The sequence below is a fragment of the Zeus faber genome (genome assembly GCF_960531495.2).
Source record: "Zeus faber genome assembly, chromosome: 13".
Taxonomy (NCBI): Eukaryota; Metazoa; Chordata; class Actinopteri; order Zeiformes; family Zeidae; genus Zeus; species Zeus faber.
This window is the reverse complement of record NC_137198.1, coordinates 9,355,542-9,371,137: the sequence shown is the minus strand read 5'-3', so window position 1 is coordinate 9,371,137 and position 15,596 is coordinate 9,355,542. Positions and strand designations below refer to the sequence as shown.

At 46.7% G+C, this 15,596-nt stretch overlaps 1 protein-coding gene across 1 annotated transcript in view; it reads right to left on the bottom strand.

Annotated features, from left to right (window-relative positions):
• Positions 1-2,008: 2,008 nt before the first annotated feature.
• hs6st1a (heparan sulfate 6-O-sulfotransferase 1a) overlaps positions 2,009-15,596 on the bottom strand; it is a gene marked incomplete at its 3' end in the record, with an annotated part of 52,896 nt that continues 39,308 nt past the window's right edge. Inside the window, exons 2-4 of the mRNA XM_080012116.1 lie at positions 5,760-5,982; positions 4,506-4,754; positions 2,009-2,329 (exon numbers count right to left, since the gene is read on the bottom strand). Of these exons, the coding sequence (XP_079868242.1) occupies positions 2,009-2,329; positions 4,506-4,754; positions 5,760-5,982 (793 nt within the window). The remainder of the gene's footprint in view (positions 2,330-4,505; positions 4,755-5,759; positions 5,983-15,596) is intronic.

The following is a 15,596-nucleotide window of genomic DNA, read 5'->3' as shown; positions in this document are numbered from 1 at the left end:
CTAGTAGCTGCTTTCCATGCACTTTTCTCTCTAAAATAAAAGTGTTAACAAAGGGATATATATATATATTTTTTTCCTGTTAGCCGCAGCCGATCTGCTCTCTCGGCATTCACCCTCAAATTGCCTCCTTCGCGGCGCCAATCTGGATTGCACTCAGCTTGACTCAAAGGCTCCCGCGACGTTGCTCTCCATCCGTCCCCCGGCGTCCCTCCGAAGGACGGGGGTGGCGTCAGCTGGGAGGGGCAGGGAGGACTGGGACGCTCGCGATTGCTGTGGGCTAGTGGTAGTGACGTTTCCCCTCGCACTCAACATGGCAAAAACGTTGGTCGTGGAACCGGGTCGGGCTCTCAGAAACACATTCCACATTCGCACGCGGTCACACACACATACTATTTACAAAAGCATACACATATACCGGTCAAAGGCATACTGTACATAGTATTTACACACACACACATACATGCATACATACACTCACGCAGAGGATTCAGAAAAATAAATCACTGTAATATAACGCAGATGTAGTAACTATAGTTCTAATGATTGAGGAGTAACATGTGAACCAATTAGCCTCCCTGAATCCATCATCCCTTAGTCTGAAACAATCTCCCCGATACATATTCGCTACAGGTCACAGCAGCTGCAGCGCAGTCTGATGAGACGGTGAAAATGCCACCTGCCACATTTTAAGGGTCCTGCATCGCCATGGTGACTGGCGCTTGCTGAACAGCCCTCCCCTTACCCACCCCCCACCCTTTTCTTATTTTTTTTTTTTTTTTTAAACAATTTTTTCGGCTCCCAATGCGATTGCCACTTAAAACAGTGTGGTGCCGGGCTCCAATCAGGGCCGCGCTCACTTCTCACCTGGTTTTAATTTCTTCACGCGCTTTGAGCTCGCTAATATCGTTTTCTGGAACACTCGGATAAAAGGACAAAACGCAGCTAGTTAAAACGCCAAGCTCATTGGGAGCCGTTAACTGACAATTCGCCCCTTAAAATCAGACAGACACAAGCGCGCGCGCGCACACACACACACACACACACACACACACACACACACACACACACACACACACACACACACACACACACACACACACACACACACACACACACACACACACACACACACACACACAATGCAAGGCTTTAGTAATGGCTATGGTCCATTGTACGTCAATCCAATCCATTAGCTTTGATTTTTATAAAACAAATAAAAACAAAAATAAAGGAATCACTTTTTCTTTTTTAGGCAGCAATATTGGTCTCAGTGTTATTACAATTCTGCTTTTAGAAAAGCATAAAACAGTAAAATAAAAAGAACACAAAATTAATTTATCCTAAAATGAGAACGAGATCTTCCGTTCGTGTTCATGGTTTAAATGGAGGCTGATCATTTTTAAGCAAAATGTTTTTTTTTTGTTGTTTTTTTTTTTAACGCAACTAAGTTATTTCATTCTATTGGGTGCAGTCCTCCTGCAGGTTTCTTGTCCAGCTCAGCCAGTGGAATACTTTCAATAGGGTTCCTCTGTTGCTTTGCGATGGAAATGGTACATCCAGGAAGTAGACCCGTCCTTTGCAGGGATTCACAGACTTAATTTGATCTACTCATGCTCCATTTTAGATCACGGAGAGCGAGGGAGGACGAGGGGGAGGTGGAGTTGGACGGGTGGAGGCAGAGACGGATCGCTCTTCATCTCAGTCGCTTATTAGTATGGCAGGTAAAAAGGAAGGGAAATGCAGAAAGGGATGGGGTGGGGGGGCAAATGGACAAGCAGATGCTAGTTACTGGGCAAACCTCAAAGACAGCAGTCAGTCCCAGGTCGCCATAGCGACTGCTCAGACTGAACCTTTTATGTCCGACTCTCCCGGTAACGATGGTCTGTCCGTCTATCCGAAAGGTCTTTGACGTTCAGACCCCCCACGTGTGTGTGTGTGTGTGTGTGTGTGTGTGTGTGTGTGTGTGTGCATATCAGTGTGTTCTCGTGCTCGTCCCCCTCCCCTCCTGCTACCAGCGGTTGATGATCTGGTTCATGTAGTCTTCGGTGGGCAACCTGCCCCCCACCTCCTCCGTTCTCCCCCCCTCCTCGCCCTCGTCCCGGTCCTCCTCCCCGTCGTCGGGCCCCGGGGCCAGGCCCGGCCTGCTGCCGCGGGAGGGCCAGAGGCTGACGCCGAGCCCCAGGCCCTGGTGGCTCTGCTGCAGGTGGTTCTTGATGCGCTGCTGCCTGCGCTCCTGCTGCCGCGTGAACTGGTAGCGCTGCTGGAAGAGGTCGCGGGCGTAGTCGTACAGCTCCATGTCCAGCTCGTTCAGCTCCTCGATGCGCTGCACCTACAGGGGGAAGCGGGTTCAGGACATTTATTTAAATATGTTTATTTGTCACACACAACAGTATGTCAAATACCATTAGTAGTATTATCATTATTAGTATGACTGCCTTATCGCCATACAGTGTTACTTTACCATGGCGCACCTTCCACCTGCCCATACTGGGCTGACTGGTTAGTATAGTCAGTTGTACAAGTGCTCCTCCCTGTTAACTTCTGATTTTATTTCTAATCTTAAACCGTTCCGTCAACATCCGCTGCTGGGACACCTGCATTTCCCATTGGGGGAACAATAAAGAGTTATACTAAAAAAAACCATTTCATATATGAACACAAATAATCTAATGCAAATTTTTGAACATGTAATATAGTGCCCGCTACAGTAAATAAAGTGTGAGAAGGAGGAGGGAGAGAGAGAGAGAGAGAGAGAGAGAGAGAGAGAAAAGAAGTGGAAGAAGAAGGGAGTGCGTGGGAAACGGTGGAGAAAAGAGGAAGGAGAGAATAGAACGATTGTGCGGCAGGCAGATGGTCCTTTCGGTGGAACTTAAGTTTGCTCATTTACATTGAGAGAGAGAAAGCAACAGACAGAGTCTGCGGGCAATATGCGCAGCGAGATAGCGGCGAGGCGTTTGATGTCGGCCGGCGCAGTATGGCTGGCTTTGTTGATGCGTATCATTAAATTCCACGCGCAGGAGGAAATGTTTTTAATTAAGCTAATTCCTTTGAAATGCACCATGGAGCGATGGCTATCATTCGCGGGCGACATGTGTAACAAGCAGAGGAAACATGTGGCGTCAAGTGTTGGGAGCAGGGAGGGATGTTTAATTGACGGCACAGGGAGCCCGAGCATGACAGCGATCCACCTGGGAGGATGATTTTCAAAACACACAAGGCGGATTGAGGCGGAACCAAACCATCGGCGCGTCGGGAGATGGAGGGGTCACCGTTAATAACATAAGGGGGGGAGGGACACGACCAGTGACTGTCTTGGACCAGTGGTCTATGAGTCGTCTGGCTCCTTACAGAATTTTTATCCATTTAAGACTTTAGACTTCTTCCTTCCACTTCCATAAAAAATAATTTGGCAAAAAGGGGCTTTTATTCAAAGAGATAGAGTTATCCAGCGATGGAAATCAGTGTCAGTAGCAAATCGGTCCCTCGGGAACGCGAGTCTTTCTTTAGCTGTCCATTTTAACATCCATACTGTTTGGGACAAAATTACCATTATTGAATGCTGGGAGGGGTGGGGGGTGGCGTCTCCTCCCGTTAGCCCCTCCCAAATCAGCCATGCGGCCGACTAGCTTTGCCAAAACCTAAACAAGCTTTATGCCGTCGTGGTTTCACTGCCTTTTTTTGGCCAACTTATTTGATGTACAAACATCATTTTCACCCATGTGGCTTCATTTACCAGTCCTTGTGATGCGTGTTGGGGGTGCGTTTCATTTCGTTCCACCTGCTGTGCTGGTGCCCACTCTTTCATGCTGTGCATCGAAACCTAACAAGTCCATAATTGGAGCAGAGGACAGTGTGAAGCACGCTGTCGGAGCAGCTGTTGGGAGCGGGCGACCAGGGCCAGTGGTTCCATTATCGACGGCCCTGGGGAGCGCCATTCCAACCCATTTCATAGAAATACAAGAACACAAAGTGCCCAGCCTTGATTTCTCTTTTACACTTTTTTTCTGTCGCACTGACTACCTTTCCCCTTGGATCATCCATTTCTTAGACACGGGCGTGTCCGTTCGCTCTTTGTCTGTCCGCAGCTAGATGTGCTACCACCTCCTCTTAAGGTGAATGTAATAAAAATATTAACTGTTTTTTCTTTTACTTATGTAAAAGTACCCACTGACATTTATGCTTAAGTCAAAGCATATAAGTACTTGCTCTTAAGTGTACTTAATGTATTACAAGTAAAAGTACTTCATACCCAGTGCCCTGATACAACAGCCTATAATACGGCATATAGTGCCTTTTTTCCTGCTCATCTGCAAAGATAAACAAATATAAATCCTGATGAAAACGAAAGCAACATGACCGTATAAGAAATGTAGTAGAGTAAAAAGTATAGATATTTGCGTCAAAAGCCTCCAAAACTGAATATACTTAAGTAAGTACAGTAATATAAATCATTAGTCCTTCCACTGCCCTTACTCCCTAGCTGCAAGTCAAAAACAGGCACTGACTGTGGCGTTGTCCAGGTCCACTCCGGCGGCGCGGGTGCTGTTGTACTGCATAAAGGGTCTGATGAATCGCAGCCGGAAGGTCCGCTCAAACAGGAACTGGGTCTTCCTCTGGTACTCCGTCAGGCCGAAGAAGGCCATGTCCCTCAGGTTCTTCTTGGCAGAGTCCAGTAATAGCTGGGCCCTCTTCTTCTCAGGGACCGTGGACATGTTGTAGCAGCCCACCAGGCTCAGGTCCGCTAACATGCGTACCTGCGGCGAGAGGGAGAGGGGCTGGTAAACAAAGCGGGGATGCGGCCAATACAATTGTTCTACTGCCAATATTGATTCTGAGTCATGAAATTATCGACCAATACAGAGTCCCAATCCAGTACTTTAATTGTACTGAATGGTATAGAGTCAAACTTTGAGGTCAATAGAATACAATGGTCGACAGGCCACAGCTTAATTAGAGGCATCCGACTTGCCCCTATGTGTCTCAAGATGTTTTCCTTAAGGACAGACCAGAGCCTAATGGTAAAAATGTACGTGTGTGAGTGACACATATAGGGGGGGAGAGAGAGAGAGGGAGAGGGAGAACGAGAGACGAGGACAGGTCATAGAATAATCCAACACCACTGAGCTCAAAAGTAGATCTCCAACTAGACGGTTTCTAAGTGGGAGACTGAGATCAACGGTCTGATAACAGTGACACTATTACCATAACAGTCATCATTGTACATTCTCTAATGGTGCCAACGTTTTGTAATCAAATAAAGCTGACGTTTAACAATATATCATTTTGATGGGGACCACCATGGAACACCTTTGAAGGACCCCTTGGGGCTGCCCGGACCCCATGTTGAGAACCGCTGGGTTACACGGTGACGAAGAGTCAAAGCAGGAGTGGGTGAATGATTCAATGATTCCACTAGCCAAAGGCACTGAATCTCTTCCAGTGCCGAGGAGAGATATTCTCCGCCCGAACCCGCTGTCCGTGGCCGGGGGGGAAAAAAAAAAATGGCTCTCTATCGAGGGGCTCATAGAAGCTGACCAAAGCCAGAGTGACAGTGACGGGAGAGAGGCAAAGAAAAAGAGAAGACAAAGGGAGTGTGTGTGTTTGGAGCCTGGAGTGAGGGGAAGAAAACCAATGTGCGTACTGTAACCCCTAACACACACACACACACACACACACACACACACACACACACACACACACACACACACACACACACACACACACACACACACACACACACACACACACACACACCTCACCTGTCTGTTGTTTGCCAGGTTGTAGGGACAGTCCATGAATTGCTGTAGTGTGCAGCCTGACCAATCAGAGCCCTCGTAGCAGGAGGGCAACTCCTCGGGCGTGGGTGTCCGTCCATCGCACATGTGCAGGGATGTCTTCCATGTGGCCCCCCGCTGGACATGGCGCCACTCGCTCAGGTAGCGCGACACGGGGTCCCGCAGCAGCGTGATGTAGTAGAACTTCCTTTTTTTTAAGGGGGGGGGGGGGGGGAGAGAAAATGAGGAGAACTGTTAGAGGACGCCGTTCTTTCAAGTGACATCATCTGTGTAGATCCTCAGGTGACCATGTGGTGGTGCTGTTTGCAATAGTTTGCAGCAGGGGAGGGGGGATCATTTTGGGTTTCAGTCTGGAGGGAATGCCTACTGGGGTTGTAGACTCAATGCAATATTTACACTTAGCAGAGATAGCCCTGTAATAAACAAGTTTTTAAAGAAATACCGTCTGGAAGCTGTCAGGCCAAATGGAATATGAGAGAGGGAGAAAGGTGAGAGAGGGAGAGAGCGGTTTGGTGGGATCATGGTGCTGAAAAAGAAACTGCTGGCACCGGAATACTCCCCTTCGATCTAAAACACACACAGTCACACTGACAAACACTCACACACACACACACAGTATTAGCACTGCCTCTGAGAGATGAGTCATACCGCATATTGGGTGTGGTGTGTGTGCGTTTACATGTTGTGTCCCTCTATGCACAAGTGTGCGTGTGCGAATATGTTGGTGTAATGTAATGGTGCATAACACAATTCAACATGCCCCAGGATGAGGGGAGGGGGGGCACTCCTGCAAAAGCCAAGACATTTCCAGCCGCTCAGACTCTGGCTAATTACCACAACAGAATCAATCAACACATCCTCATTAACCAGCCACACATGCAACCTGTCCGTGCGTGTGTCGGAATGAACATGTGTGAGGGAAAGAGGAAGAAAATGGTGCGTAATTTATCGGCAACACACACACACACACACACACACACACACACACACACACACACACACACACACACACACACACACACACACACACACACACACACACACACACACACACACACACACACCCTGCCAGGTGTGTGTGTGTGTGTGTGCGTGTAGCCCCCACTCCCAGACACCAAACCCACAGTGTAAATCTCAGAGTGGCACAAACAGCACCAGTGTCTGAATATTAAAAACCAAACTGTGGCTTAACTTCCTAATCCAGCGCCAGTAGGGAGACCCCTGACAGAAAACAACCGCACCCAAAAAAAAACAAAAAACCCCAGCAGCAGTTCAAACATTCATAACAAGGACAGCAGACAAAGAAATAACAGTGCCCCCCACCCCCCTCCCGCCCTAATCTGCTTGCAGCAGGAAGAACCCGACCAACGAAACAAACTCTAAATCCATGTATTGTACACCTAGGAAACAAGAAGCTGAACTCCAAATCCCATCAACCTAAAGCTACCCCACCACTGATCTGATCAAACCTGGCAGGGTGTGTGTGTGTGTGTGAGAGAGACGGGGGTGGGGGGCACATCAGGACAAAGTCGGACTCACGTAGAGCGGCGCCAAGAGGAGAGCCATTCCTGAGACCCTGCTAAATTATGGACATCCTTGCAATGAAATGATCTAGATTCCTGGCACTCCCTAATGCTCCGTGACCAAATGTGTTTCGTGTGTGTGTGTGTTCATATAGCTGTCAGTGAATGAGAAAAGTGTGAGTGTGCGATACAAAACTGTGTGTGTGTAACAATACAATATGTGGGTCCTAGTGTGTTTGAGTGTGTGTGTGTGTGTGTGTGTGTGTGTGTGTGTGTGTGTGTGTGTGTGTTAAATCAGCGATGACATTTTCTCCCTCTTGGCTTCCATCCCCGGTGAAAACACACAGCCTCTATCTGGCCATGGAGAGGGAGAGGAGAGAGAGAGAGAGAGAGAGAGAGAGAGAGAGAGAGAGAGAGAGAAAGAGAAGGAGAGAGAGAGTAGGCGGAAGAGAATTTCAATTAGTTTTCTAATACTGTGAAAGCAGTGAGGGCAGCCTGCCTGAGTGATTTATCAAAGTTATGGCTCCTGCTATAATGAAGGCACGGGCACATTACCAGGCAGAATAAACAACACACACACACAAACACACAGGCTTGTACGCAAATATAAATAAATGATGTAAGCGATGAGGTTGGCATTGTGTCTGCTGGGTCAGACAGTGGAAAACTGCTGCTGAGAGAAATGCTCACAGCCTAATCATGTCTGGCCATGTATCTGCAACCCCAGGTCGTCATCACACACACACACACACACACACACACACACACACACACACACACACACACACACACACACACACACACACACACACACACACACACACACACACACACACACACACACACGCTCTTATTTGAAAACACAAAAGGCACCTGGATAAACACAGTGAAATACACACGCAACATGGAAGGGGGGCTTCACTTCCAAGCATTACAGTGTTTTACTTCTTAACCCAAACTCCTCAGGATCTGGAGCTCATTTTCCAAATCTTACTCGACATCTAAACCCAGTGCTGGGATTTGCATTTTGGGGAAACGGCGCTTGGAAAGGCCTTCTCCTGGACCGGGTTTGTCGTGCGATTTTTTTTGCCCCCTCTATCTGCAACAGTCAGACGATCCCCGGGAACCCCAATTTATCAGGCATCATACGCTTCACCATCTCATTGATTTATTCTATCAGATGTTCCGTGTTCGTGGTGGGCAGATAAAAAACTAAATGCTGGAGCTGTGAGCCGCAGCAGCAACGTCAGCCCCACACAGCACTTCAGACGAGACAAGGACAACTCTCCCGCTTTTTATCTCGCACTCTCTGTTCTCTATAATTTTCCTTGTTTTTTGGTGTCCCCGTCACTCGGAGAGATTCTCAGACCACGGCTGCGAGCCAGGGATAAAGTCGAATATCTGTCTGTCTGCGATGAAGCCAAAATAAAAAGAACTCAGGTGCCATCTTTCCTCTTTCACTGCCTTTTAGACTCTTTATTTGACCTTCAACCCCTCCATCCTTCTCCATCCTTAGCCTTATTACCCCTCCTCTTCCGCACTAAATCGTTGCATCAGACGATGGCTGCGCATAAGTATAGACAAAATAAACAATACTGTTAGCGTTGCTTGTGTATTTACATTTTCATATAACAAATATTATCAAATATTTAAATACATTAATATATTTATATTTTTTTCAAAATGGTATAAACACTCCATTTTTGCATATTTAGCAATAACTGCTTACATTTATCAACCTTTTCATATCAAGTCTCTGGAACTCCCAATCAGATTTTTATTGTTAGATTGATTGATGATTTAGTCCAAACTTCCATACCTCTCTATACTATTACAATAATATACTATACTATAACTATACTATAATGAGGGAGATAACAGTGAAACTAGGATAAAAACAGTCATTAATGGACCCTATGATGAGAACCACTGCTTATATCAATGTATGAGTGCATGTACTTGCATATATATGTGTGTGTGTGTGTGTGTTTGTGTGCGTGTTTCCACGGACATCTGTGCGAGCAAGCCCCATGCTGAGCGTTATCACGGGGAAACACGCGTCGCCTGTGTCCGCCATAGTCCCTCTGAGCCGGAGTTGAAGAATTCTGGTTTCCTGCGTGCAGAAAAACCTTTGCCTCCACACGAGAACTGCTGCTTCATGTTTTTAATCTCTTCCCCTCTTCTGTCCTCCTCTCCTCAGGTCATTTGTCAATATTCTGTGCCATATGACTGTGCAGGCAGGAGCCTATTGGAGCCACTCTGATCGCACGGTGCTCACAGCGGGCCCCGGGAACAGCCAGCGGCCACGGGCCCCGGGAACAGCCAGCGGCCACAACGGCCCCGGGAAAGCAAAGCGGCCCCTGGGACCCCAGTACGGTGAACGGCCCCGGGGGCGTCGGTCCCAGTGTGCCTCAGCACAACCAAGGGAACAGTCTTAATTACAGAAGTGTTTTGTGTGCTTTTTAAAATAAAAAGTATGGTATAATACAAAAGTATAAGTATTATCCAAACATTATATCAACGGATTTTAATCGCCAGCGCTGTGTTTTGACTTTATTGGGGTCTCAGGTGAAATGAGCACCTTTTGTGTGACCACACAGGAGGGCAGAAATTTCAAAATATACATTTCAGTATCTTAAATGAGAAACAGATCAGTATAAAATTAAAGTTATGGGTGAAAAACACACACACCCGCACGCACGGACACACAGACACACACCCGCGCACGGACACACACACACACACCCACACCCACACACACACACACACTCCAGCAGAACCCCAATGTGTGTAGCGGGCGCAGCCATATTTTATTAATAGTGGATGGATGTTTGTTGAAACCAGATCCACTCAACAACTTGGCTCTTTCAGACCTAAAAAAAAAAACCAACTAAAAACAGCTGAACGGATGAGTGGATGACTTTCGGCTTGACAACACCTTCCGCCCGCGTGTCTGCTCGTCAGAAATCATACACCCGCGCCGACACGGAGGGCGCTCGGACGGCTCTGAGATTCAATCGCTTTGGTTCACGGAAGATTAAAAAAAAAAAAAAAAGAACTTAAACTTCAGTTTAAACAAAGAGAGAAGCTGTGAAATGAGCTGGAAGTGAGGACAGGATGACTGGGTTTTGTGCGCTTCTTTGTATGTTTGAACATCTAACTTGACTGATAGATGTGTGTGTTCATGTGTGTGTTTGTTTGATGTTGCGTGGGTGAATAAATCATAACAGAGACACTACTATCGACTAACATTCCATAAACAACAACATTTCTCTGCCTCCTCCATTTTATCAGCATCTGGGGTTTAGTGGATAGTGTGTGTGTGTGTACGTGTGTGTGTGTGTACGTGTGTGTGTGTGTGCTAACTTCCCAGGAAAGCCCTTGCCTGCACACCACTCCCCTCCCCTCCCGCTGTTTATGGACAGAGTGATGCCATGGAATGTACTGGCTGGAAATTTAGACCAAGTCAACCACGACAGGGTGTGTTTGCATTCACATGTGTGCCCGTGCGTGCCCGTGTGTGTGTGTGTGTGTGTGTGTGTGTGTGTGTGTGTGTGTGTGTGTGTGTGAGCGTGCCCGTGTGAACTGAGTCAAGGCTGAAGGGGCGGGTGTCAAGACGTGAAAGTTCAATAATCCTGTTGCAACGCAACCTTTTGGGACACATCTGTCCCGTTACACACATTCTGACATATGCGCCAAAGCACGAGGAAATACACTAAAAAATGAAATAATATATTTTCTTGGAGTTGCCCTACTGTATTTTGTCAGCCCAGAGCAGTCTGATACATCCCTCTCCAAAATGAAACATTTGCCCAGTTGTTGTTGGACGGACTTCAGGCTCCAGACAAGAGGAACAGGCCTGGGGGAGGTCTGAAATACACTTGTCTGCAGATGTGTGTGTGAGTGATTGTGTGCCAACATGCTGCATATGACAGGCAGCGGGAGGTCAAGGGACCCCACCTTGAGACTGCGCGCACGCACGCACGCACGCACGCACGCACGCACACACACACACACACACACACACACACACACACACACACACACACACACACACACACACACACACACACACACACACACACACACACACACACACACACACACACACACACACAGCTCGTCTTTCGCCATCCGTCTTCCCGTCCGTCCTGTTACTCCCCGGTGTCTCCCGGCCAATAACGAGCCGGTGAGACGGACATAAATAGACCCTTTGGTTCAGACAAACTCTTCGGGCGTCTTTCTCACCCGCCCTCACTCAATTTCTCGCTGCCCTCTTTCGCTCTTCCTCCCTCCCTCCAGACATCACTCTCTCTATCTTGCGCTCGCTCTCTCTCCGTCAGTCGATCAATAACAGCCTGAGGACTCAGACAGCCTGCCTCGACTGTTTGGACTTTAAACACACCAGAGAGAGAGCGAGCGAGAGAGGGAGGGAGAAAGCAAAATGAGTAGTGCAGAACAGTTGCGGAAGTGAAAAAAAAAAAAGAGCTGCGGTACTGTAGACGACACAGGGCAGAGTGCGCGCAGACACCCAAGGGATTGTGGGCAAAGCGAGTTCATTGTTTCTCTGCCGAAAGATGTTGTGAACAAGCTCTTAGAAGTGTGTGTCTGGAGGCCGCCGCACATGTTCCACATTTCCACACTCCATCCCTGCACGTCTCTGCGGGACAGGAGCGTTTCCACCGCCGCTCCATATGATACGAGGCCAGATACCAGGAGAAAATATTCCATACGAGCAAAGAAAGCGTGAACTAATGATGGTTCACACTTTGTATTCTAAATTAATGATGATTTCTCTCAACGGGACGTCAGAAATAGTTGAGGCAGTTTACCTGAAGACTGGGTTGAGCATAGAATACCACACAGCTTCATAACAAGGGGTATGTTGCTATATTTGTTGATATGCTTTATTATTTCAGACAATTATTATTTTAGTACATTCAATCGCAGAAGCGAATAATGCGTAATTCATTTTTCTAATGAAGTGGCTTTCCGCCAGAGTCCTTAACACCACCGACAAACATTTCCGAAAAAAGTACGACTTTTTATGGGCAACATCAGTATTGTGAGAAGCCACAGATAACGCCAATCTAGGTTTGGAAATGATCCTTTATGTATTTAAATATTCCATAAAAACAAATCATTTTTTCATTTAAAGGAGGATTTGTGTTGAAGTGCTTATTAAGTGCTAATAATTATTAATATCATTTTTTTTTTATTATTCCTTTTAATAATGGTGCTTCCAAAAAAAAGTGTAAATCTGTTGCCATGTCACGAGCGAGGAAAGAAACAAACGTCCCACACGACTCACTGCATTTCGCCGGGAACAATGAGCCTCAGTTTCGTTTTTCGGCCGACACAGAAGAGACGCAAGCGTGAAAAGAATGCACCGTCAGAGGGAGGCAGCGGGAACACGCCAGAGAGTCCAAAACAAGTGAGAGATAAGTAAAGTGAAAAGGAAAAGACACAACTGAGGGAAAATGAAGAGCGCCAATGTGAAAGTGTGTGTGTGTGTGTGTGTGTGTGTGTGTGTGTGTGTGTGTGTGTGTGAGAGAGAGACTGCTGGGAACCCCCTGAGTAGAAAGCTATGTTAGGCAGGCATGTCAGAGGCCTGTTCTCTCATGTAACTGGCCTGGCAACAACCAAGTTAGCTGTCTGAGAGAGAGAGAGAGAGAGAGAGAGAGAGAGAGAGAGAGAGAGAGAGAGAGAGAGAGAGAATGGAAAGACAGATAGATTCAGAAAGAGATGAGAGGGAGAACAATGGTTGGAATGATGAGGAGATATTCAAAAATGAGGGAGAGGTGGATTAGTCGATGTAACCCTGGCTCCAACCAAACACACCGTGTGTGTGTGTGTGTCTGTGAGTCAGTGCAAAATGACTCCATGCTGCCGAACGCCCCCTGATAGTTGAGGTCAAAGCAATCATTTTGTTAATACACTGACATATGGCTCTGCTCCACCCAATCCCAGCGCGCGCACACACACACACACACACACACACACACACACACACACACACACACACACACACACACACACACACACACACACACACACACACACACACACACACACACACACACACACACCTGCAGATTTTTGTGTGATGGCCTCAGTTTATGTGGAAGCCATTAAGCAGAATAGGAGGAGAAGAGGAGGAAAGGGGTGCAGAACGTAGGGGAAGAGGAGGCACTCGAGACTTTTGGGTTAATTGAATTGCTGGTTAAGAAGGCTAATGAGGAGACAGATGGCCCCATAACTGCAGGTGTCACACACACGCGCGCGCACGCACACACACACACACACACACACACACACACACACACACACACACACACACACACACACACACACACACACACACACACACACACACACACACACACACACACACACACACACACACACAAACAAAACGAGACAAAACACACAAATACAGATACGCACGTACAGTACACCGACAGACAAAAGAACTTCCCTCTGGCTGGGATTAGCAATGTGTGTGTGTGCGCGCGCACACGTGTGTGTGTGTTTCACTCTGATGGTGCCTTTGTATCTGTATGTGTGTGAGTGTGTGTGTGTGTGTGTGTGTGTGTGTGTGTGTGTGTGTGTGTGTGTGTGTGTGTGTGTGTGTGTGTGTGTGTGTCTGCGGTTGGAGGCAAGAGCGTGAAATTAAGAGATGAGTTAACATTCAGCCATCACCTTGTGTGTGTGTGTGTTCATCTTGGGCAATGTCCAAAATGATCACGATGCAGACCCGCTGAAATATCACGATACAAGATAGTATCCTCGTTGTTGTAGTTTTACTTATTTTGGAATTCTCCGAATGAGAAATACGAGGTGTGACGTGTGAGTGTGTGAAATTCTTAATATATCTTTTTATAATATAATTTCAGTAAAGCAAGTAATAACCCGGAGCCGCAACTTCATCACCGGACCATCACGTCCAAACCCTCCATCTGCTTCCTCGCTACAACAACCCGACAGCCTCCATGCAATTAAAAAAAAAGCAAAATAATAAAAAAACTTTTATATCAAGCCACGGTTTTAATTCAAGCCATTTAAGTGCGATGTTCCAGAGAAAACGGCATCTACCGATCCGTAAAACTTGGCAGCCGCCCGCAGGTGACATGCGCGGCAGAGCAATGGATGGGGAACTTCCGTTGTGCCGTAAATCGATCTTTCATCTTCCAGAGAGATCGTATGCGTATTTTAGTTTTTCATTATCCTACCATTAGTAGATTATACATTTTGAAGGACGGATGACGATGACCGGGGGGAGGGGGAGCGCATATTTGATACTCTGAAAAATATTACATATGCTGACAAATATGGCCCAAGACTAGTGTGTGGATGTGTGTGTGTGTGTGTGCGTAGTCGGAGAGGAATCGCTTTAGTATGTAAATTTAGGAATAATCAGAGATATCGAGTTAGAACTGGTGAGAAATTACTTGTGTGTGTGTGTGTGTGTGTGTGTGTGTGTGTGTGTGTGTGTGTGTGTGTGTGTGTGTGTGTGTGTTTGCGTGGGAGGCAGAAGAAAGAAAGAAAGAAAGTAAAAAAGCAAAAGTGCAAGAGCCTTGTGAAGAAAGTCTTTTAAGCCGGTGTCAAGCGTTCTTCCGCCCATGCAAACACACAAGATGTGAAGGAAATTATGCAGACACACACACACACACACACACACACACACACACACACACACACACAGACACACCGACACACACACACACACACACACACACACACACACACAGACAGACAGACACACAGACAGACACACACACACACACAGACACACACACACAGGATTGGGGTTAACTGAATCTCGAGGCGTAAATTTAGAGAAAAAGTCCTACCGGCTACGACTTGAAGTCAACAAAGACTCAGCGAGAGACATACCTGTCGAGCTCGGAAATGGAGATGAAAGAGAAAGAACAGCAAAACAGACAGACAGAGGTAGAGAGAGACAGACTGAGCTTTAAATCCAACTTTTTTTGCGAACTGGCAACACAAGTCAACTTAAAGTGCAAATCCATAAGGTCGTCTGTGTTGAACGCCCGTTCCTATTAGCGACTAAAAGGAGCTACGCTGGTCGTCAAATGCACCAGCTACCTTTCACTTCTTGCATGGAAAGAATATATTTTTTAACAATACAATATTGTGGATTACCACCTTAATTTCACAAATTAATTAGGCCAACAGATAGATTTTAAGAAAAAAAATGTTTTATCAAAATGAATGACCTGCATCGCCACACAGTTTAATTTATAGTTGCTTGAAT